The following is a 22,144-nucleotide window of genomic DNA, read 5'->3' as shown; positions in this document are numbered from 1 at the left end:
CATAAAAGGAACAATCAAGTCAGAAAATCATCAATGGAAATTAAAACCAGTGGGTGAAAGTTTAATGTGAAGATGATATTTACATAATCTCACTTATCTCTCTGCAATTATTTATTATAAATGGAAAAAACAGTAACTGAACAGAAGATCCCACCAAAGAAACCTAGTCAGATTGATTATGCATTATTGAAATGATAATAGTGTGCAGAGACAGCCCATTGGTAAACACCATTTTACTGATTTTGCCAGGGAAGGAAATTTCCAAGGCCAGACCATAATAACCCATGGATAGAGGTCAAACCAGTCAATCTTAAAGGAAATCAACCCTGAATATCCATTGGAAGTCTTGATGCTGAAGCTCGAATATTTTGACCAACCTATGAAGATCTGACTGATTGGAAAAGATCCTGATGTTGGGAAAGATTGAAGGTAGAAGAGGGCAGCAGAAGATGCGATGGTTAGATAACATCACCGACTCAATGGACATGAACTTGAGCAAACTCTGGGAGAGAATAAAGGACAGGGCAGCCTGGTGTGCTGGTCCATGGGGTCGAAAAGAGATGGACGGACACAACTGAGCAACTGAATAACAGCAACATCAGAGATCACATTTTATCCTGTTATTCCTAGGACAACATGGGTACAGACACTCAAGAACTGTTTGTTGAATGTATGAAGATCCATGGCTCATTAAGAAGCAATAAGAGAGAGTGAACTTTGCTAATCCTGGTATCTTGGCACCTTTAAACAACCCCAGTCCAGGAGTCAGAAGACTGGACTCTAGTCCCAGCAGTGGTGCTGAGCACCCAGGGCCTCAACTGTCCTCTGCTCCAGTTCACTCCAGTTCAGCATCTCCACCACCTTTAACATCTCTAGGTCTCAATTTCCTTCCAAAACAAAAGGATAAATCTGCGAGTTTTACCACTAAACAGGTTTGAAACATGTTGGGTGATTTATTCCACACTTGTCCCCTACAGAAAATGCTCAGGGAATCAGCACTGGGACTTACCCAGATAAGGACATCCTGCCCCAAAAGACCCTCTTTAAAATTCTGCTTGAAGAGGAAAAGATGCTCAACATCACTAATTATGAGGGAAATGCAAACGAAAAACCACAATGAGACACCAGCTCACACATATTAGGAGGGCTACCATGGCAGCGGGGGGCGGGGGGGGAGAGAGAAGAGAAAATAGTGTTGGCAAGGATGTGGAGAAACTGGAACCCTGCACACTGACAGTGGGGTTGTAAAATGGTGCATCACAAAGGACGAATATTTTATGATTTGATTTACATGAAGTCCTCAGAGCAGTCAAATTCAAAGAGAAACAAAATGGCCCTGTGGGAGCCAGGGGCTGGGGGCAAAGGAGGTGGGGATTTAGTGTTTTAATAGCACACTAGTACAGGATGAAAAGAATTCTGAAAACTGGTTGCATGATAATGTGAAGGTAGTTAAAAATACTGAACTGTATGCTTAAAAATTGTCAAGATGGTAAATTTTATGTTGTGTGCCTTTTCCAGCTTGAAAAATTTTAAGAGACACAAAAATTGCACCTGATGTGCCTCATTTGGAAATGTTCCTGTGTTGGAGTCTAGACTTTGCCACTTCCTGGTTGTATGAGCATGAACTAGCCACAAAACCTCTCAGTATTGGCCTCTGGAAAGTGGGGAGAACACCTGGAGAGAACACCTCCCTGGGATGCTGAGAGGGTCAGTGATGCTCTGAACAGGACAAGTCCTTCCAAACAAAGAGCAGCCACTGCCACCAAAGTGTTCATGTGGCCCCCAGTAGAAAGCCTCTGATAACTTTGATACATGAGGTTACAACTACTGCAACCCCAACAGGAAGGAGAGAGACTCCTCTCCTTTCCTGGCAAGGACTCAGCCAGCAAAAAGAAATGGACAGTTTGACATTCCTCCCAGCTTCCCTTCCCCTCTATAAAAGTGCTCTCCCTTCCTTGCACTTTGGGGACTTGCACGTGACTGACGCTGGTTTGAAACCTTGAACAGTAATTCTCTGCTGAACCCAAATAAACTCATCTTTGCTGAAGAAATATTTGACAGTCTCTCTGTTTCATGTCAACCGAGAGAAGGGATCAACATGATTAGGGAACCCAAGGAAGACTCAGAAAGGCAAATTATCCACCTGACACCTCTGAAAAGACACAGCCTGATACCTCTTCACTGATGAAATGCAGGACTAGAAAGACCCCCAAAATCAAGAATAAGCTACAGGAGATAAATTTGTTAGGCAGTGTATTTTCCCATAAGGACATAGAAGTAAATCTGAATACACCTTTGGGATGTTATACATCTTGCTTGGGGCTGAACTTAATGTTTAAGATTACCAAAACTCAAAAACAAAACAAAAAAAAAAAGATTACCAGAACTCAAGATAAACAGTTTACAAGGGAAACAGGCTGAGGCCAGAGAAAGAGCCCTGGAGAGCTCACCCAACCTCCATCTACAACATGTGGATTTCCGACTTTTAATGAAGAACAACAAGATTCATACAAGTGATAGTTTGAAAATGGTGCTAAGAATCCTAGTTTAAAATCAAACATTTCTATGTATTCACAATCGATAGTTATTAAGGGCCTTACAGAACCAAGCTCCCTAAACCATCTCAGCCCTCGGCCAGTTCATATCCCCCTCATATCATCAGCTTCTCTGACAAGAGTCTCTGGAGTCTGTCTTGACACCAGAGGCAGTTTCCACACCTGCACTCCCTGTGCAAGGGGACAGTTCACTGACTGAGACATGGCCAGTGTCAGGGGATCGAGGATGTAACCACTCCCTGATGGCCAAGTGCATCTGGTCCAAGACCCTGCTCCACCCTCATCTTTGGGGACAGGTCTTGCACTCACCCCCAGCCTGCTGGCCTCGGGGATGAGGGTGGGAGAGAAATGCAGAGCTCACCCCAGAGGCTGCAGTGCAGGACAGCGGGGACATCACCAGGGAGAGTCTCAGCAGACTGGACGTGGTTCATAAATTGTGCCACTGATTTCCAATAATGGTAAAAGGAAGAATTATTCAATAAACCATGATGGGAATATGGACTGTTTGGAAATATGGGATCCATCTTATACCAAATAATAAAAAAAATACTAGCTGCCTTTATTAGAAATAAAACAAGACCTAAAATTAAATGCTTACAGAGATTTACATGATGCCAGGATTTTTAAAAGACATACTACAAGAGCAGCAGGAGAAACCAAAAAGAAAAGCTAAATTCTAATTAGTGACATATAATACTTCTAAACTGAATAAAAAACAAATGAAAATCTGAAATAGCATTATACACACTATTACAAATTATTTCAAAAATACAAATGCTCTATAGGACAAAATCTATTAATAGACATTCAAAGAAAGACAACTACATGGTCAACAGACATAAAAAATGTTCCATCTCAACAAATCGAATGGCAATCCACTCCAGTATTCCACCCTTGGAAATCACATGGAAAGAGTAGCCTGATAGGCTATAGTCCATGGTGTTGCAAAGAGTTGAACACAACTGAGTGACTGAGTATGCACAAATCAAATAAATTCAAATTAAAACTGTCTGAATTATTTTTAACTTTAGGCCCAGAAAAAAATGTAATTTAGGTACTTAAAGTTGACAATGAAATAAGCACATTAGGACTGTTAAGAGGGCAAATTGGTCCAAACCTGATGGAAAACAATTCAGCCTTTTACCAGTTATTCTCCTTCTAGGAATATAGAAAAAGGAAAAATGCATCAAAATATACAGTCAGGGATATGCATACATCCTAATTAGCAATAAAATATACTAAACAAAAGTGAAAGACTGCATACATTTCAATTAAATACCACATTTTGACAGAAACAGACTCACAGAGAAAGAACTTATGGTTGCCAGGGAGAAGGATGGGGGGGACGGGATAGGTAGGAAATTTGGGGTGGACAGGTACACACTGTTGTATTTAAAATGGATAACCAACAAGGACCTACTGTATAGCAGAGGGAACTCTGCTCAATGTTATGTGGCAGCCTGGATGGGAGGGGAGTCTGGGGGAGAATGGATACAGATGTATGTATGACTGAGTCCCTTTGCTATCCACCAGAAACTATCACAACATTGTCAGTTGGAGATATTCCAATACAAAATAAAAGCTTAATTAAAAAATAAATACCATGTTTTGAACATTATTTAATTCTATAAATGTTAACCACAGAAAATTAGGAAGGAATCAGGATCCAAAGATATTTAACTTGATAGAAAACTGTGCATAACTAACACAACATGGTTAAGCAACTATGCTCCAATAAAAATTAATTATAAAAAACCATGAGCTATAATTTGATTAAAAAAAAAACTGTGCATGTGCAGATATTTCAAGGGGAAAGACTAAGAAATAACCAAAATATCAGCAAATACTCTTGGCTAATAAAAACAAATCCTTAACCCTTTCTTCTTCTATGTGCTCAGTTCTGTCTGACTCTTTGTGACCCCATACACTGCAGCCCACCAAGCTCCTCAGTCCATGGGATTCTCCAGGCAACAATATTGGAGTGGGTTGCCATTTCTTTTACCAGCGAATCTTCCTGACCCAGGGATCATGTGTCTCCTGCATTGGCAGGTAGGTTTTTTAACTCTGTGCCACCTGGGAAGCCCTTCTTCTATAAAGCTTTTTTTAATAGAAATAAAAAATATATATATTCTTTTCTAAAATTCACAATTACCAACAGCCATAATGTACAACTTCTCTTAGACTCTAAGTTCTACCTGTGCTGTGAAAACACTGAATCCCCCGTGAGGTCATTTGTATAAAGACAATAGGCTAGTTATTGGCATCATTTACAAATTTAGAAAGCAGATGAAATGTAAGAAAAGCAAACACCCAATGAGAAGATGAAAACTTACTTTTTCTCTACAAGATGGGCCTTGTCTCTGGGCAGCACTTCCTGCCTGGACTCATTTCAGCTTTCCCAGGACAGTGAGTGGGGGACACAAGGAAATCACTAAGCTACCTCAGATTTTACATACAGGATGGCAATCATGGTCAATGTCTAATCTCACAAAGTCTGGACTCCTTTTAAAAGTTAACACTGAAGTAACAATGCCAATGGGAGGAGAGGCTTAAAGCAGAAACCAGCCTCTACCTTCAATCAGAATCTCCTGGAGCTTGTTTAACACCATCTTCAGGGTTTCTAACTTTACAGAACTGGTCTAGAAGGAATACGGGGGAGATTTGCATTTCTAACAAGCCAGGTAAGGAGGATGCAGCAGGTCTGAAAGTCATACTTTGGGAACAGCCACCCTAAAACTTGATTATACAGACGTTTCACGTGCATCATCTCCAACAGCAAAAATGTTAAGAACGTCCCTTGAGAAACTGCACCTACAAGACCAAAGGTGTGTTTGGAATCACCTTCTCCCTGTATTTAAGAACAAGTATACAAATAGAAGCAGCTCAGTACTGCAGTTACATACACAACAACACAGGCTCGGAAGCCAGACTATCTGGTTTGGGATCCAACTCTCACTACTAGCTGTGTGATGGTAGGTAGTTTGCTCAACCTCCTAGAATTTGGGGCAGAATGGATACATGTTTATATATGGCTGAATCCCTTTCCTGTCCACCTGAAACTATCCCAACATTGCAAATTGGCTATACTCCAATATAAAATTAAAAGTTTTTTTTTTTTTAAAAATTACTTAACCTCTCTGCTTTGGTGACTTCACACGTTAAATAAGAGGTCATACATAGCGCCTTCCACTCCAGCAGGAAAATTGGAAATGGGTACCTACCCAAATCAATAAGAAGTCCTCACATTCCCATTGCCATGCACATAGATTTTGAAAATCCACAACAGAACATGACTTGCCCTGATGAGTTCTTTGCCTTGTCTGAAGTTAAGGAGAAGTGTCCCTACTTTGTTATTATTTATGGTGCTTGTTGTTTAGTCATTAAGTTATATCCGACACTTTTGCAACCCCATGGACCATAGCCTGCCAGGCTCCTCTGTCCATGGGATTTCCCAGGAAAGAATACTGATGTGGGTTGCCATTTCCTTCTCCAGGGAAACTTCCCCACCCAGGGATCAAACCCACGTCTCCTGGTCTCCTGCTATGGCAGGTGGATTCTTACCAATGGGCCAACAGGGACGCCCACACCCACATTTTTTCTTCTTGACCCTTTTTCCTTTTTCCTTAAGGGCTATCAAACGGCCAAGAGATGTATTTACATACTGAACACACCACCATCAGAACAAGCCCAGAAGCTTCCATTTCCTGGGGGTCCCCAAGGCCGCCCCATATTAAACAAGAAAAAAGAAAGAAACATCAGAATTTGTGGGAAAGATAAACGGTTTAGGGTCCAGAAACAAAAGATACAATAATCACCCAAGTGTGATTAAACCCAAAGGTTCCTGCCCACCTAGTGGTCCCAGCTACCAGGTGGAAAACTTCAGTTAAGAGCTTCATCTCTCTGAGCCGCTTTTCATCTGCGTGTTTCCTCTGGGCTCAGGGACCCTTCAGTGCTTTCAGGAACAAATGACTCCTGGGCAGACTCCTTGGCAGACCAGCACCAAGACCCTGCACTGCTTCTCTAAAGTCTAGAGGTGCTGATAAGACCCCACAGGCTTCAGGGACCCCATCCCCAGGGTGACTCTCAGAGGTGGAAGCAGAGACATTCACAGTAAGGAAAGGGGCTGGTCAAATACATCCTCCAGTCCTCTCAGTGTATCCCAGGTAAAGGCAAAATGTGTTCAAGAATCATGTCCCCGTTCACTAAATAAAAAACAATAGTGTTCTTACACACGTGAAATGTGTCACAACTAGATACCAGGATGTACAGTGGGAGATGCGCACGGAGAGAAAGAGGGAGGGAGACATGGTCACAGACACAGGGACAAGGGAGCCTGGAGCAGCTGGAACTCAGCCTTCACCTCAGGAATGTGGGGAAAGGTGGGGCCATATTTGGAAGATGGCAAGGCTGCAGGGAACTAATTAGATAAAGGAAGGTGTTCATAGCTGCTTAGTGGGGAAAGGGTGCGAGCTAGTTCAGAACTATGAATCCGGAGCTGTCCTGGGGAAGCCGGCTAAGGATGGAGTGCAGGGTCTGGTCCGTCTCCCTCTGGCGGTGACCTCCCTGGGCAGCCTGGGTTCTCAGCCTCCCTGCCTGCCTCCTGCTCCAGGGACTAAGGAGGCTGACGGGGCAGAGAGCTGCAAGGCAGGGAGACCCTGCGCCCCGCCACCAAGTCCCTCTTCCCGGTCCTGCTACCCCTCCCGCCGCCTCACCCAAGGGTGCAGACAGGGACCCCCGCGGCCGGCGTGGGGAGACCCCACCGCTACAAGCAGCCATCGGAAAGCGCTCCCTCGCCCTGACCCTCGACCCTCAGCCCCTGAAAGGCGCAGCGTCAGGCACTGGCCCCAAGGCGGCGGGGTGTCTCATCCCAGGCGGGGGCTCACCAGGAGAACAGCCGGGAGCAAAAGTTCGCGTCCTGCAGCGGGTTGGGCTTCTCCTCCTGGGACACCGGCCGCATCTTGCCCGCCTGGACCCGTGCGGGCCGGGGCCGTGGGGTGGGGGCAGCCGGGGGTCACACGCAGGTGTGAGGCGAGGCCGCAGGTGCCGCTGATGTAGGCGGTGGGGGAACCGCACGGCGTGGATGCAGGACCCCAGGCGCCCGAGCTCCCGCACTGGGCTGCAAACTCTACCAGAGGGCGCGCTCTGAGCCCGGGCCCCCACCCAGAAGGTGGAGAGGGAGGGGCTGGCTGCTGCAGAAACGCCCCTCCGCTGTGGTGAAGACCTGGAGAAAGCTGGCAGAAGGAGATAGCAGCCCGCCCTCCGGGCACGCTGCCCTCATTGGGACCAAACAAGGGCGCTGTGGGAAGGTCTCCAACTGGAATGGAGCAGGACCCTGGGAGGGCCTTCCTGGGATAGACCCCACCCCACCGCGAGATACCGAGATACCCTGAGCTAGTGGCCAGTGCTGGTCAGTGGAGGTGAGCACAGATGACTGGCACAAAGCTGCTAGGCTACTGAGGTGACAGCCCCAGGCTCCCTAGTGTCTGTTCTACTGCTAGGCTGGCCCTGAGGAATCCTGTTTTAAGAGGAGGGAAAAGGAAAGACCACAGCTCATTCTTCTCCTGGCATGAAGGACAGTTACTCAGCAGTGAACTGAGCACAGAGAAAAGTACATAAGCGAGAAGTCAAGGTTTACTTTCTTTATCCCTCAAATAAATAAATTTTAAATCAGCCAATAAGCGGGTATCAGTACAAGAGGGAAATAAAGAACTTCAAACCTTTTTCCCATATATGAAGCCCATATGAATATATAGGAAGAAAATAAGTGCATTCAAAAGTATTATTTCTGGAATGAATAAACAAAGTGTGGTATAAACATACAGTGGAGTATTAATGACCCTTAAAAACAAAGGGAATTCTGACACGTGTTGTAGCGTGGATGAACCTTGAAGACTGTTATGTTGTGACTTATAATTAGAATACTTATTTAGTCTTCATGCTGTTGCTGGCACAGAACTCCTAAAACCCTCAGGTGCTCTAAGATAAGAGTGAAAAAGTATCTTGATAATTGAAACAAGCCCCTTTCAACTACACCTGAGTTTTAGTGAATGCATCTGTCTGTCAGAAAAACCAAACACCTGATTAAAGGGTTGGCAGTTTCAGCCCACCCCCAACGCCCAGGGACAAGAGGGACTGGAAACGGTTCAACCACCAATGGCCAATGCTTTAATCAACCTTGCCTAAGTATGTTTCTATGAAGCCTCAATAAAAAACCAGCAGGATGGGGTTCACAGAGCTTCCCAGCTGGTGAACCTGTGCAGGTGCTGGGAGGGTGACTCACCTGGAGAGGCCTGGAAGCCCCTGCCCCTCCCCCTACCTTGCTGTGCATTGCTTCCATCTGGCTGTTCCTGACTTGAATCCTTTTATAATAAACTAGTGATCTAGTTGAGTAAACTGTTTTCCTGAGCTTTAAGTCACTCTAGAAAATTACCAAACCCAAGGAGGGGGTTATGAGAACCCTGATTTATGATCAGTTCATAAGAAGAACATGTAACCACCTGGACTCATGACTGGCTCTGAAGTTGAGAAGGGCCAGTCTTGTGGGACTGAGTCCTTAACCCATGATGAGGTCCAACACTAACTCCAGGCAGATAGTGTCAGACCTGACTTAAATTGCAGGACAGAGTTGTGTCTGGTGAGTTGGAGAATTGGTTAGTATTGGTTAGTACACACATGGTGTCAAGAAGTACTGAGTCACCAAAAGACAAATACTGAGATTCCAGTTATATGAGGGGCCTAGACTAGTCCAATTCATAGAAACACAAAGTAGAATGGTGTTTGCTGGGGGGGGAGGGGCAGTGTGGAGATTGTTTAATGGACACAGAGTTTCAGTTGGAAGATGAAAAAGCCCTGGAGATGGACTGTGGTGATGGTTCCACAGCAATGTGAATATAATCAACACCTACAATAGTACATTTAAAAATGGTTAAAATACATGGATAAACCTAGAGGATGTTACACTAAGTGAAATAAGCCATTCCAGAGGGACTAACACTGCATAAACCACTTGGATGGGGAGTTTAAAATTGTCAAACTCATAAGAGTAGAATGGTGGTTACTAGAGGACGTGAGGAGACAGCAGAAGATATTGATCACAGCATTATGTTTCAGTTATAAAACAGGAATAAGACCTAGACATCTTCATGTACAAGATAGTACCTATAGTTACTGATGCTGCTTTGTATATTTAAAAATTTGCTAAGGGGGGTATCTTATGGTAGGTGTATTCATCACAAATAATACTAATAATACAGAGGACAGTAGAAAACTTTTGGTGGTGATGGATGTGTTATGGCATAGATTGTGGTGATGGTTTCACTGGTGTTTATTTACCTCCAAACTGATCAAGTTCATTTAATTTAAATGTGTACAGCTTTGTGTATGTCAGTAGTACTTCAATAAAGTAGTTGTGAAAAAGAAAAAAAAAAATGGTTAAAATAGTTCACTTGTGTTATGTATATTTTACCTTGTAAGGGAGGAGAAAATTCCTTTTCCTTTTACCCTTCTAGGACCTCTGGCTGGGGCCTAGGAAATTCAATTAATGTAAGACAGATGAACAAGAGAAAAACAGTTTATTAACCTGTACGGCTGGAGAAGGCAATGGCACCCCACTCCAGTACTCTTGCCTGAAAATCCCATGGATGGAGGAGCCTGGTGGGCTGCAGTCCATGGGGTCGCTAAGAGTCGGACATAAGTGAGCTACTTCACTTTCACTTTTCACTTTCATGCCTTGCAGAAGGAAATGGCAACCCACTCCAGTGTTCTTGCCTGGAGAATCCCAGGGATGGGGGAGCCTGGTGGGCTTCCATCTACAGGGTCGCATAGAGTTGGACATGACTGAAGTGACTTAGCAGCAGCAGCAGCAACCTGTACGGCATGCACGTGTATGCAAGAAGTCTTTCATCACACAGACAGTTATTGCTGTACTCATGTGTTTGTAAAAGTGCTTCATTTTTAAGAAGATTCATGGGAAGGACTTTTGACAAGTACAGATTTCTGATAAGCTTCAAACCACAAGCTAAACTTTGTAAGAAATTATGGAGTCCTAATGGAAAACCTGAGCCTTCATAAAACCATTAACAAAAAGGACTAGTTGCTGAGTAAACTGGAGAATATGCTTATAAATTTTACTGTTTTTGTCTAAAATATTAGCGATTTAAGTTAGTGTTTTCCTAACGTAAGAAAATCCTTTCCCTCAAGCTAATTATGACTTACAACAATTTGGTAAATTACGCTCTGTAAGTAGAATTAAAACATTTGTCTTTTCTTTCTACCTGATTCCTACAAAAACTGGAAACAGGTTCCCAGAAGCTGTGTCAGATAAATAAGGAAGGCCACCTCCTAACAGGGGCGACTCTTTCACGTCTAGCTGAGTGACACATGTTCTCTGAACTCAGTTTCTCATCTGTAAAATGGGTATTAAAAAGTAGTATCTGGGACTACCCTGGTAGTCCAGTGGTTAAGAATCTGCCTTGCAAACAGGGGGAGTTGGTTTCAATCCCTGGTCAGGGAACTCAGAGCCCACATTGCCAGCAGAGCAACTAAGCCTGAGCATCGCAGCTATTGAGCCTGCCCGCTCCATATAAGTCCATGCACCACAATGAAAGATCTCGCATGATACAATGTAGGTCCTGAGTGCCACAACAAAGCCCCAACAAAGCCAAAATTAAAAAAGAAAAGTAATAATTATCTCATGGAATTATTGTTTATGTGAAATTGCTTGTTGTAATTCCTGATGCAGAAGGGATATTCAATAAGTGGAGGTTATTATAGCAAGATATTTTACCAGAATATTACATTAATTGTCCTTGCTATGGTATGAATGCTTGTGCTAAAGGAATGAAAATGGAATCCTTGAGGTTATAGCTTAAAGACTACTGATGCTGGCATAAAGAGCACAGTTTGCAAGAAAACTTAACCAACCAAATTTTCCTCCAGAGAAAAACGATTGAAACCCAAGTCAGAGGAGAGCAAAGGTCTGGGGACAAGAGGCAGAGAGTTGGTGACCCCTGTCCCCAGTGGCCACCATCCTCAACCTCCCAGGCAAGGGCAAAGTAGGGGGGATACAGGATATGACAGAACAGCCCCCCGCCCCCAGGTACAGCTGGTTCCTTACCTCCTGCTAGAAGCCAGGTAGGTTGGCTGCTTTGCAGTGGAGACTCCCATACCATCATCTTGTCTTACAAGTTAAATAGAAAAACCTGATTTCCCACTTGGGGTCTGGAAAATTCAGAAAGGGGGAGGCAGCAGGCTTACAGAGTCTGTGAGCCAGGATGAGAGAATGCCATTGAGGGTGATGAAGCGTGTGCTGTCCATCTGGGGAGCAGATGAGAACTCAGTTACATCCTTCCTTTAAAATCCCACAGCAGAGTTGATTTTAAAAACAGAATACATTAAAAAAAAAAAAAATTTGCCCAGAAAAGTGGAAACCAGACTTTGGTAAAATTTAAGAAACAACACCAGGAAGATAAATAAGAACTCTTCCTAAAACTAGATTATCTGCTTATAATCAGGTTAGATTTATAGTCCCTATTCTTCATCCTCCATGTTACAAGTGGTGCAGGAGAAGGAAATATTTCATCCTGAGAGATGTGAGAGTACCAGGGACCAGTTTCCAAGTGAGGGTCTATGGCTTCCTGTGGGAAAGAGTTGAAGAGGGAGCTGAAGTAGAGTGAAAATGGATTTATTCAGGGAGATACACACTCCATAGTCAAAATATGGACCCTCTCAGAAGGTGAGAGGACCCAGGTTGTTAGTTGTCATGGGCTGGGTAATTTCATATGATAATAAGCAGGACGAATATTCTTGCCATTCCAGGAGAGGAACAGGGATTTTCAAGAACTGAACCACTGCACACTTTTGAAATGGAGCAGGACCCTATGGTCCTTGCCCCCCATGTTCTCTGCCTGCCTTTTGTCTGTTGAAAATCTTTAGCCAAAGAGTAAATTTAATCCCAGAAGCGAGAACATGCAGATACAAAGAAAAACAGTTAAAGGAGACCAAATAATAATAATATAGTCATTAAGCATAGTCAAGGACCCCTTAATTCCTTCCCAAGGGCCATAGATAATATTCTGAGCCGTATCCTGTGGGCTGTCTTATAGGTACTGAAAACCCCTCCAGGTAAAATAACTACATGATGATCAGACTGTAGCCATGACATAAGCTGCCACAGTTCTGAGAATGGACCTTGAGAAATGGGACTAAACCAACCCTGGAACTGAAGAGTAACTATACTTAAAACAATCAAGATGAAGCTGGTCAGACCACCAGTGGCCAATCTCAAGATGACTGTCAGCGCTGACTCTGCTGTTTCTGCACGTAACCCTCTCCCTCTGTCTATAAAAGCTTTTGTCCATTCATTCTCAAGGGAGCGGGCAGCCAGCCTTTGGACAGGTGCCCACCTTCTCCCCCACCACATACTGGCATCCAAAATAAAGTAAATGTTCCTTTCTACCAACCTGGCCTCTTTATTGGCTTTAGAGCCAAGAAGCCAGACTGCCTCTTCAGTATCACTTTTGGCTTTCTATTGTCAGCCTTGGAACTATCACAGCACCTGTCATGGTGAGATGGGAGTGAATTTAGTGTTATAATGAAGGTGTAATAAATTAGAGGTCAGAGGCCACACCATATTCAGCACCATCTTGATTTTAACTGGTTCAAGCCAGTTTTTGTGGGATCCTGTTTTTCTCAATATCTGTGCCCCATTCCTTCCTGTCTCACAATCATAGAAACACTGTTTCCAGAGTGATGAGGCTCTGTCAGCCTCTCATCTGGGAGTCCAGACCTGGTTCTCTGTGTATCCTGATGAATAGGCCCTTCCCTTTCTCATTTAACCAAGACCAGGTTGTCTTCCTCTAATGAAGGGCACCACAGACTCCCACTTATTTCAGAAGCAACATCAAGCCCCAGCCAAGAGGGAATTACCTTATGGGTAGAAAAAAAAAAAAAAAAAAACCTGATTATATGAATGAATACCTTCCCTTTTGGATCTTCAGGCATGGAAGAGAAATTTGTCTCTTTCTCTTCATCAAGATTATCTCCAAAGGTAACAAAGGAAACAGTCATTAAAGGTAAGCTGGGGCCCTTAATATTCAGGGAGGCTGGGCTGTGAAGGAACAGTCACTGATAAAGCCCATCAACCATTCCCTGGGAGTAAAGTCAGAATCTGGATAATGAAGTGAAGTTTCCCTTTTATCTCTCCCTTTGTGCTGAGTCTTGTTTCACTTGCTCACAGGGCGCCTCATGCAGAAGCCTCGCAACTGGTCCTTCGGACGAGACTCCCTGGTGTGAAATGGCTGTGCCGACACCTCAGCTCTGAATGCCGTATGCAGAGTCTCTGCGTCCGGCCCTGTGATTCAAGATGGCGGCCAGGGAGCCGTGTGGAGAGATGCTGACCCAGCACTGCGATCTGGAGCCACGGGCAGCACAGCTGAGCCTGTCCTGTGAGAACCCACCCATCCCCCAGCTGACAGGAATCACACACAGCAGTCCCAGGGTTTTTTTTTTAGGAGAAAGCCTGTCCTCTATAGCACGTTCTATGGACACAAGCCATACCTGACAGCGGGGCTTCCCAGGTGGCTTAGCGGTAGAGAACCTGCCTGCCAGTGCAGGAGACTCGCGTTGATCCCTGGGTCAGGCAGATGCCCTGGAGCTGAAATTGGCAGCCCGCTCCACTATTCTTGTCTGGGAAACCCCATTGACAGAGGAGCCTGGAGGGCTGCAGGCCATGGGATTGCAGAGTCAGACGTGACTGAATGAACACACACACACACCTGGCAGAAGGAACCCCTTGGCCTTTGGGGTCTGACTGGGGAGGGTCGGTAACAAAATAGGAAGAAATCAAACCATCTTTGGTTTGATGGTAAAGAATGGTCAAGATGGTAAAGAATCTGCCTGCATGGAGGAGACCCAGGTTCAGTCCCTGAGTTGAGAAGATTCCCTGGAGAAGGGAATGGCCTCCAACTCCAGTATTCTTCCCTGGAAAAGTCCATGGAATTCTGGTGGGTTATATAGTTTGTGGAGTCACAAACAGTCGGACACAACTGAGCAACTTACACTTGTTCACACTTTCTAGCGATGAAAGCAGCTACCATTTGGGAAGACACGAGATCTTTTGCCTTCAACAACGGTTCTCACTTAGCTGCAGGGTGGAATCACCTGTGGGGTTTTAAAAAGTGCTGACTCCTGCCTCCCCTCCCCCGAGATTCTGACTTAACTGAGATGAGGCTTCAGCACTGGGCTTTCAAAGAGCTCCCCTGTAGCCAAGTTTACAAACCCCTGGCCTTTGCCATACTGACGATATAAAGAACTGTACCTGGTTGAGAAAACAGAGTAAACTGATGGAGTGATTCTGCAGGAGCAGGAGTGTGCGTTTCTGTGTATAAGATGTAGATGAGGTGGGTGAGGTGGGGCCTGTGACCCCTTTTGCCCCGTGTGAGGCCTTCCTGGCCTCTCTTTCCACAGCCTTGGCCCGCTGCTCACCTGGACACGTAGATTCTGCTGCCCCCTGCTGGTGATTTTCACTGTGGCACAGTTTTCCCTGGAGGTTTCACACAAGCCCCGCCTTAGGTAAGCACAAACTTATGAGCACCTCATCTACACCCTGCACACAGAAACGCACATTCCTGCTCCTGAAGAATCACTGTTTACTCTATTTCCTCATCCAGGTACAGTTCTTTATATCCTCACTTTGTGCTAGTTCAGCACAACCCTATGAGCTTGCTGGGAGGGAAACCTTGGGGACTGTAACAGGGTGAGCAGCTCGGCAGTAACTTCAGGAGCTGCTGCTGCGCAGGGAAGCTCAGGGAGCTCCGGGCCACTGGCCAAGCACGGGTCTGGCACATGCCTGTGACTGGAGCCTTCCTGTGCCTGGGGTTTGAGGTGTCTGTGTGTGCTCAGTCCTGACGACACTCTGGGACCCCGTGGACAGAAGATGGGATTTCCCAGGCAGAATACTTGGAGTGGGTTGCCGTTTCCTCCTCTAGGGGCTCTTCCTCTACCTACGTCTCTTAGATCTCCGGCATTGGCAGGCAGATGCTTTACCACTAGCGCCCCCTGGGGGTTTGAGGAAATTGGTGCTTCCCGGGCTCAGTGGTAAAGAATCCTCCTGCCAATGCAGGAGACACAGGAGACGGGAGTTGGATCCCTTAGTCCGGAAGACTCCCTGGAGGAGGAAATGGCAACCCACTCCAGTATTCTTGCCTGGAAAATCCCATGGACAGGGGAGCCTGGCGGGCTACAGTCACAAGGTCGCAAAGAGTCGCACATGACCGAGCACAGCCAGTGACAAGTGCCTATGATACCGAGCACCCGGAAGTGCAGAGACGTCAGGTAATGCGCGTCCCAATAAACAGCAGCCGCTCCTTATTCTGCTCTGTGTGCCAGGATGTGTCTTACTTTATCACGTTTAATTTTAACGCAAGCTCAGAAGGTATTAGGCTCCCCATGTTACAGACAAGGAAACAAACCCACAGAGCTTAAGGACGTTGATCAACGTCATTCGACTCCTAACTGACAGATGCAGCCTCTGTTCCAGCTCCACCCGTGTCCGGACTGGATCAGGAGGTCTCCCTGCCCAAAGACCTGCTCAGTGGCTTCAGCCTGACCCCCCGGGTGGGTCCGTGTGGTCCCTCCAGGCGCCCGCAGCCCCTTTGCTCCTCTTGCCCCTGACTCAGGTCCTTCCTTCTGCAGGGAAGCCCCCGAGAGCCCCACGGTCGGCAGGAGGACACTCTTGCCCCGTTCTGGTAGCTTCTCCCTGCAGCCAGCTCCCAGGGGTGGGGGTCAGGCCAGGTTGTGAGGAGAATCAGGAGAGAAGCAGGAAGGTGTGAGCTCGTGGTCGGCAGCTTCATCTGACCTGGGACCTCCCTCTCTTTTCCCTGATGCTTCCTGCTCCTCTCCACACTCCCCCCACCCCCATTACAAGTTTTCCTATAGCTCTGGGGGGATCAGAGTCACCAGGGGAGGGGTTAGAATGTAGGTTACTAGGGAACCTAGGAGATCTGATTGAGGGATTCACACAAGTGGGGCCTGGAAATTTGAATTTTTAACCAACATTCCATTGGATGTGACGCAGGGGGGTCTCTGAACACTTTGAGAAGCATTTAACAGACCTGCCACTCACATCTGTGGGCCCTGGGTCAAGAGTATAAATGAAGCCCATCCTATATATTTAAATATTTAAAAGTCAAGCTAACACATTGTCAAATGTACCTTCATAACCACCTGGCAGGCTGGGATTCTTGGACCCCGGAGTTTGGAGCCAGAAGGCAGGACAGCAGAGTAAGACCTGCTCCCACCGCCGAGCCCTCCCCCCGCTCTCCCCTCCTCTGGCTCTGACCCTCTCTGTGCCCTGAGGAATCTGCTGCTCAAGCAAGAGCACCCCCAGCCTTCAAGTCCAAGCTCAGGCCGCCCTCTTCCCACCCAAAAATAGCTGCATCTTGACCACCTGTCGGGCTGGGGACATGGGCCGCAGGAGGAGGCCTGCACTGGCGCTGGGAGCAGAGGTTCTAGGGTCCAGGTGCTCAGAGCACGGCCTGGAGGGGGTGGGGCTCCAGGTGGCCACACCCCCTGGTCCTCTCTGGCTGCCTGCACCTGGGGGAGGTGCAACTGCAGGAGGACCGAGCAGGGCCTCTAAACCAGCGCTTCTCTGACTGTACTGTGAGCAGGACTCACCTGGGATCCAGAGATTCTGAGTCAGTGGGTCTTGGATAGAGACAAGATTCCACGTTCCTAACAGCCTCCCAGGCCAGCCGATGCTGCTGGTCCACAGGCCACACTTAGAACAGCAGAGCTCTGGGGCAGGGTGGGCAGACCCCTATAAAGGTCCAGGAAATACATTTCCAGGATTTTCACATCGGATGGTCTCTGCAACCCCTCAACTCTGCTGGTGGAGCACAAAGGCAGCCACAGACAAATATTAGTGAATGAGGATGGCTATGCTGCAATAAAACCTTACTTTGAATACTGAAATTTGAATTTCATATAATTTTCCTATGAGACAAATATTCTTCTTTGGATTCTTTCAACCATTTAAAAATATTAATATAAAAACTGCTCTTAGCTTACAGGCCATACTGAACAGATAGTGGGACAGATTTAGCCCCAAATCTCTAAAACACAAGGATGTTTTAAAATAACCACAACATCAATGTCCAACCTAAAAACAATTAGCAATAATTTTTAACATCATCAAATACCCTTTTCGTCTTAATATATAATCACTGTTTAATTTGTCCTTTTATCCTTTCCCTGTTCCACAGTAGCTCAATATCCTGCACTCTGTAAATGTTGTCATACTACTTCACCAGTAGATGGCACTGATAATCGTGACATTAGCTAACAGTTTACACAAAGGAAGACATCATTCATATGCAATTTGTGATTATAAACAAATATATGAACACAAAAATTGAAAATAGTCTGTTGACTCTGTGCATAATGAATAAAAGCTCAATACATTCCAATTTCAAGGAAAAATTATGTCAAACAAATTTTAATTAAAAAAAAAGAGGTAACATGGGAAGCTCCTGTCATCTTTACTAGGCCAACAATTTTTAGTGTTAAATAATGAAGACCTTTATGTTTTTATAATTTTCTGTTTAAGAAAAAAAGCAAATTGAAACTATTTGCACAAATGATCTATGTTAAAACTCATTATAAATGTGCTATCTGAATAAAAACTTATTTTCCAAACTTGCTCCAGTCTGTTGTGAAGAACAAGGACTTAGGATGTGAAATTTGGATGGAATCTTTAAGCCCATCTAGTTGACCCTTCCTCAGCTAACAGCAGACTTATATCACATTATGAAATCTCATAGCAATGTAATGGTTTTCCGTGCAATTTGCCATCTTTCTGCCAGTGATCTCCCCTTCTTCCCTCCAGCCCAATCCTGCTATAAACATAAACTATTAAAAATATATAATCAGTCAATAAAATCAGTTTCTGACTTTGGCATATTTTGTACAATTCATCTAGAAAAAGAAGTTTAAAAAATTATTAACCTGAGAGTACAAGTGAGATCATAATTAGTCATACTCCAAATCTCAATATTCTGTCCTCCCACCTGCTTAAATACAACCAGTTCACACAGCCACAGAGGACCCAGTCTATGGGGAGTAGGAGGGAGTATCTCAGAGCTGTTTCTTTCTATTGGTATATGAGGATGTCATGTGATTTATCTAAGACCACACAGGCCGTTTGTGTGAGATGAAGGTCTTTTGACTCCAGGCTGACAGGATTCTAATCAGACCTGAGGGTTTGTACTTCATATGCAGTGCTAATATGTTCAACACACTGCTTTTTTAAGCAAGTTAAAGTTCTTGTTGCTATAAAGTCTTTAAATTATACCTTCTTCTCCTGCTTGTTACTGGACTATAATATTTTTTTCTTTTTTTTCATTTATTTTTATTAGTTGGAGGCTAATTACTTTACAATATTGTAGTAGTTTTTGTCATACCTTGACATGAACCAGCCATGGATTTACATGTATTCCCCATCCCAATCCCTCCTCCCACCTCCCTCTCCACCCAATTCCTCTGGGTCTTCCCAGTGCACCAGGCCGGAGCACTTGTCTCATGCATCCAGCCTGGGCTGGTGATCTGTTTCACCCTAGATAATATACATGTTTCTATGCTGTTCTCTCAAAACATCCCACCCTCGCCTTCCCTGTATCAAAAGAAAGCCCTGTCATAAAAGTTAACAATCCCAGTTTAAGGCAGTTGAGGGCCTTGTACATTGTTTCTCAAAGGCTGACAAATTCTTGCAAACTTCTTGGAGAAGATGGGGAAGTCCTACCCAGACAAACTGAAATCAGAACTCCTGGGGAATTTGAAGCAGGAATCTGAATGGTAACAAGCATCTTTCTTCCCCATGATTAGCAGTGCCATCTACTGGTTAAATGAAGTATGACAACATTTACAGAGTGCATTTACAACATTTACAGACACTGAGCTACTGTGGGGCAGGCCAAGGATAGAGGGACACATTAGACAGTGATTATATATTAAGACGATGGCGAATCTATCTTCTATGAAATAATTATAAATTCAAATATTAAAAGGGTATTTTATGATGTTAAAAATTACTGCTAGTTGTTTTTAGGTAGGACTTTGATGTTGTGGTTACTTTAAAACATCCTTGTGCTTTAGAGATTTGCACAGAAAACCATTACATTGTTGTGAGATTTCATAATGTGATATAAGTCTGCTGTTAGCTGAGGAGGCTCAACCAGATGGGCTTAAAAATTCCATCCAAATCTCACATCCTGAGTCCTTGTTCTTCACAACAGGCTGGAGCAAGTTTGGGAAAAAAGCTTTTATTCAGTTAGTACATTTATAATGAGTTTTAACCTGCTAAACTGTGAATTTTATTTCATCTAGAGTTGAAATAAAATTCAGTGAAATAATGGATGTGAATTTGCTTGGTACAGAGTTTCCTAGACTGATCCATGATCTTAACAGTCAGTTCTTTAACAACAGCAGCAAAAATCTATGCAGGGATATATGTTCTTCAATGTAGTTTTAAATATATATAAGAACAATATTAAATATGTTTATAAGAGGTTATTACTAAAACAAGACAATGTCCCTTCTACAATTGTACAGCACACCTGGGGAGATCAGGAAATAAGGGTATCTCACGTGTCCATATATGATACCCATGGACAGGTAAGCAGCACGTTGTCTACTCAACAGTCACCAGCCTGTTATGAGTCATAATTTCAGCATATACTTGTGAGAGTTTCAATGTTCCTTGTATATTAGAACAGTTATTCTACTTGTCTCATGAATGGCTCTGAAAGACCCACAGTTTTAAACAAAAAGTCAATCTTGTGGCTCTGAAAACACAAAAAGTTGAGCAATTCAGAATGAAGATGAATAATTTCAGCCTTCAGATCCTGAAAAACTGAAAGGTGAGCTATCCAAGATGAAATAAATAATGGTTTTTAGAAAAGCCCATTGTGAAAATGTCCCAATACTGCAAAACATGCCATTTGTGTTCTTCTCCCCATTATCATGACACCCTCTGTGCTCCAACAGAAACAGAATAAGTGAAGAGACTTGATGTTGCACTTGATATGAAGTCTGACTCAGCCCTATTGCTCCAAATGTTAGTGCCTAATAAAGGCAGGGATGTACAATAGAATTCATTAAGAAGGTATTCAGTATATTGTGTTTTATAATACAAAATGTAAACTGAAAGATGCTTTACTTTATTTTTATGTATTTTTATAATTTGTTCTCAACAAAATAGTTAAATTTGTATACATTAATTGTCCATTACAGTGTATGCTAAATCATATAAAGTATAATAAAAACAATTCAGTAAAAATTGAGCATAAAATTTGAAAAGGCCTCCCAATAAAGAAAATCTACATGGCAAACAAACAAATGCAAAAATGTCCAACATCACTAGCCATTAAGGAAATTCAAATTAAAACCAAATGATGTACCACTACACGTCCATTAGAATGGCTGAGATTAAAAAGACTGACAAAACCAAGTGTTGGTAGGATGTCAGGAAGATGGAATTCTCATTTCTTTCTTAACACAAGAGACATTTATTCTCTTACAGTTCTGGAGGCCAGAAGTCTGAAATCAGGGGACAGGCAGGCCCACACTCCCTCTGGAGGCTCTACCAGAGATCCTCCTCTTCTGTCTTCCAGTGGCTGTTGGCTTCCTTGACTCCCAGCTGCACTCTCTCTGCTCCACCATAACATCACCTCTCCTCCACCTGTCTATCTCCAAAGTCTCTGAGCCTCTCTTACAAGGATACATGTTATAGCACTTAGGATCCATCCCGATAATCAAGGATGAATTCTTCCTCTGGAGATCCTTACTTAATCACATAATTTACAGCATTAGGTAATTTTCACAGGTTCCAGGGATTAGGATACATATGTATCTTTAGCCCACTCTTGTTGCACCTCATTTTATGCTGATTGGTTTAAGTCTCAGGTCATTGCTATCTAGAATCAATGGGTCCAGGAAATGAGAGTCCTCTGATGGACCAGGGGTTTGCCACCCCTCTGCCCATCAGGATCACCTCTCCCTCTAGTGATCCTGATTCCATAGTTATAGGAGTGACTGGGTATCAGAGAAGCTCCTGAGGTGATTCTACTGTGTAGCCAGGCCTGTGAACCAGTGATTTTGGCAGATCCAAAGTGGCTGCCACTCACTGGGGGTGTCGTGGATGAAAGTTGGGAGGAAATCACAGCCCCCTACAGTACAATTACAGTTGTGCTGCTGTGTTCTGTTGATTGAGCAAAAAAGTCTTTTGAGGAGAGCTACCCTGGAATCAGAAATATTTTAAAATTAAAATTATATTTTCATGAATCCCATCTCCTACATGAGTTTGAAAAAGAGCATCACATGTTTTCTTGACATTGCATTTATTTTTGTCTATAGGTAACAGTCGGTAAACATATACATTGAGGATTGCCTCCCAACAGTTCTCTGTGGTCCTTGTCCACTGGATGGGAACCCCACATTCATACCCGAGCTGCCAGCTTTCCTCTGCCTCCCTTGGAGATGGCAGGGGACTGGAGGGTACAGGGACATCAATAAAGGCAGAGAGTGCTAGGCATTCC

The 22,144-nt window shown here is 44.3% G+C and overlaps 1 protein-coding gene across 1 annotated transcript in view; it reads right to left on the bottom strand.

The window, feature by feature from the left end:
• Window positions 1-7,512, bottom strand: part of LOC136144144 (ATP-binding cassette sub-family C member 4-like) — a 140,643-nt gene extending 133,131 nt beyond the window's left edge. Inside the window, exon 1 of the mRNA XM_065901804.1 lies at window positions 7,439-7,512. Coding sequence (XP_065757876.1) covers window positions 7,439-7,512 — 74 coding nt within the window. The remainder of the gene's footprint in view (window positions 1-7,438) is intronic.
• Window positions 7,513-22,144: the final 14,632 nt, after the last annotated feature.

This window comes from Muntiacus reevesi, chromosome 11 (assembly GCF_963930625.1).
Source record: "Muntiacus reevesi chromosome 11, mMunRee1.1, whole genome shotgun sequence".
NCBI classification, from domain to species: Eukaryota; Metazoa; Chordata; class Mammalia; order Artiodactyla; family Cervidae; genus Muntiacus; species Muntiacus reevesi.
The sequence above is the reverse complement of the archived record's forward strand: the minus strand, read 5'-3'. Positions and strand labels throughout refer to the sequence as shown.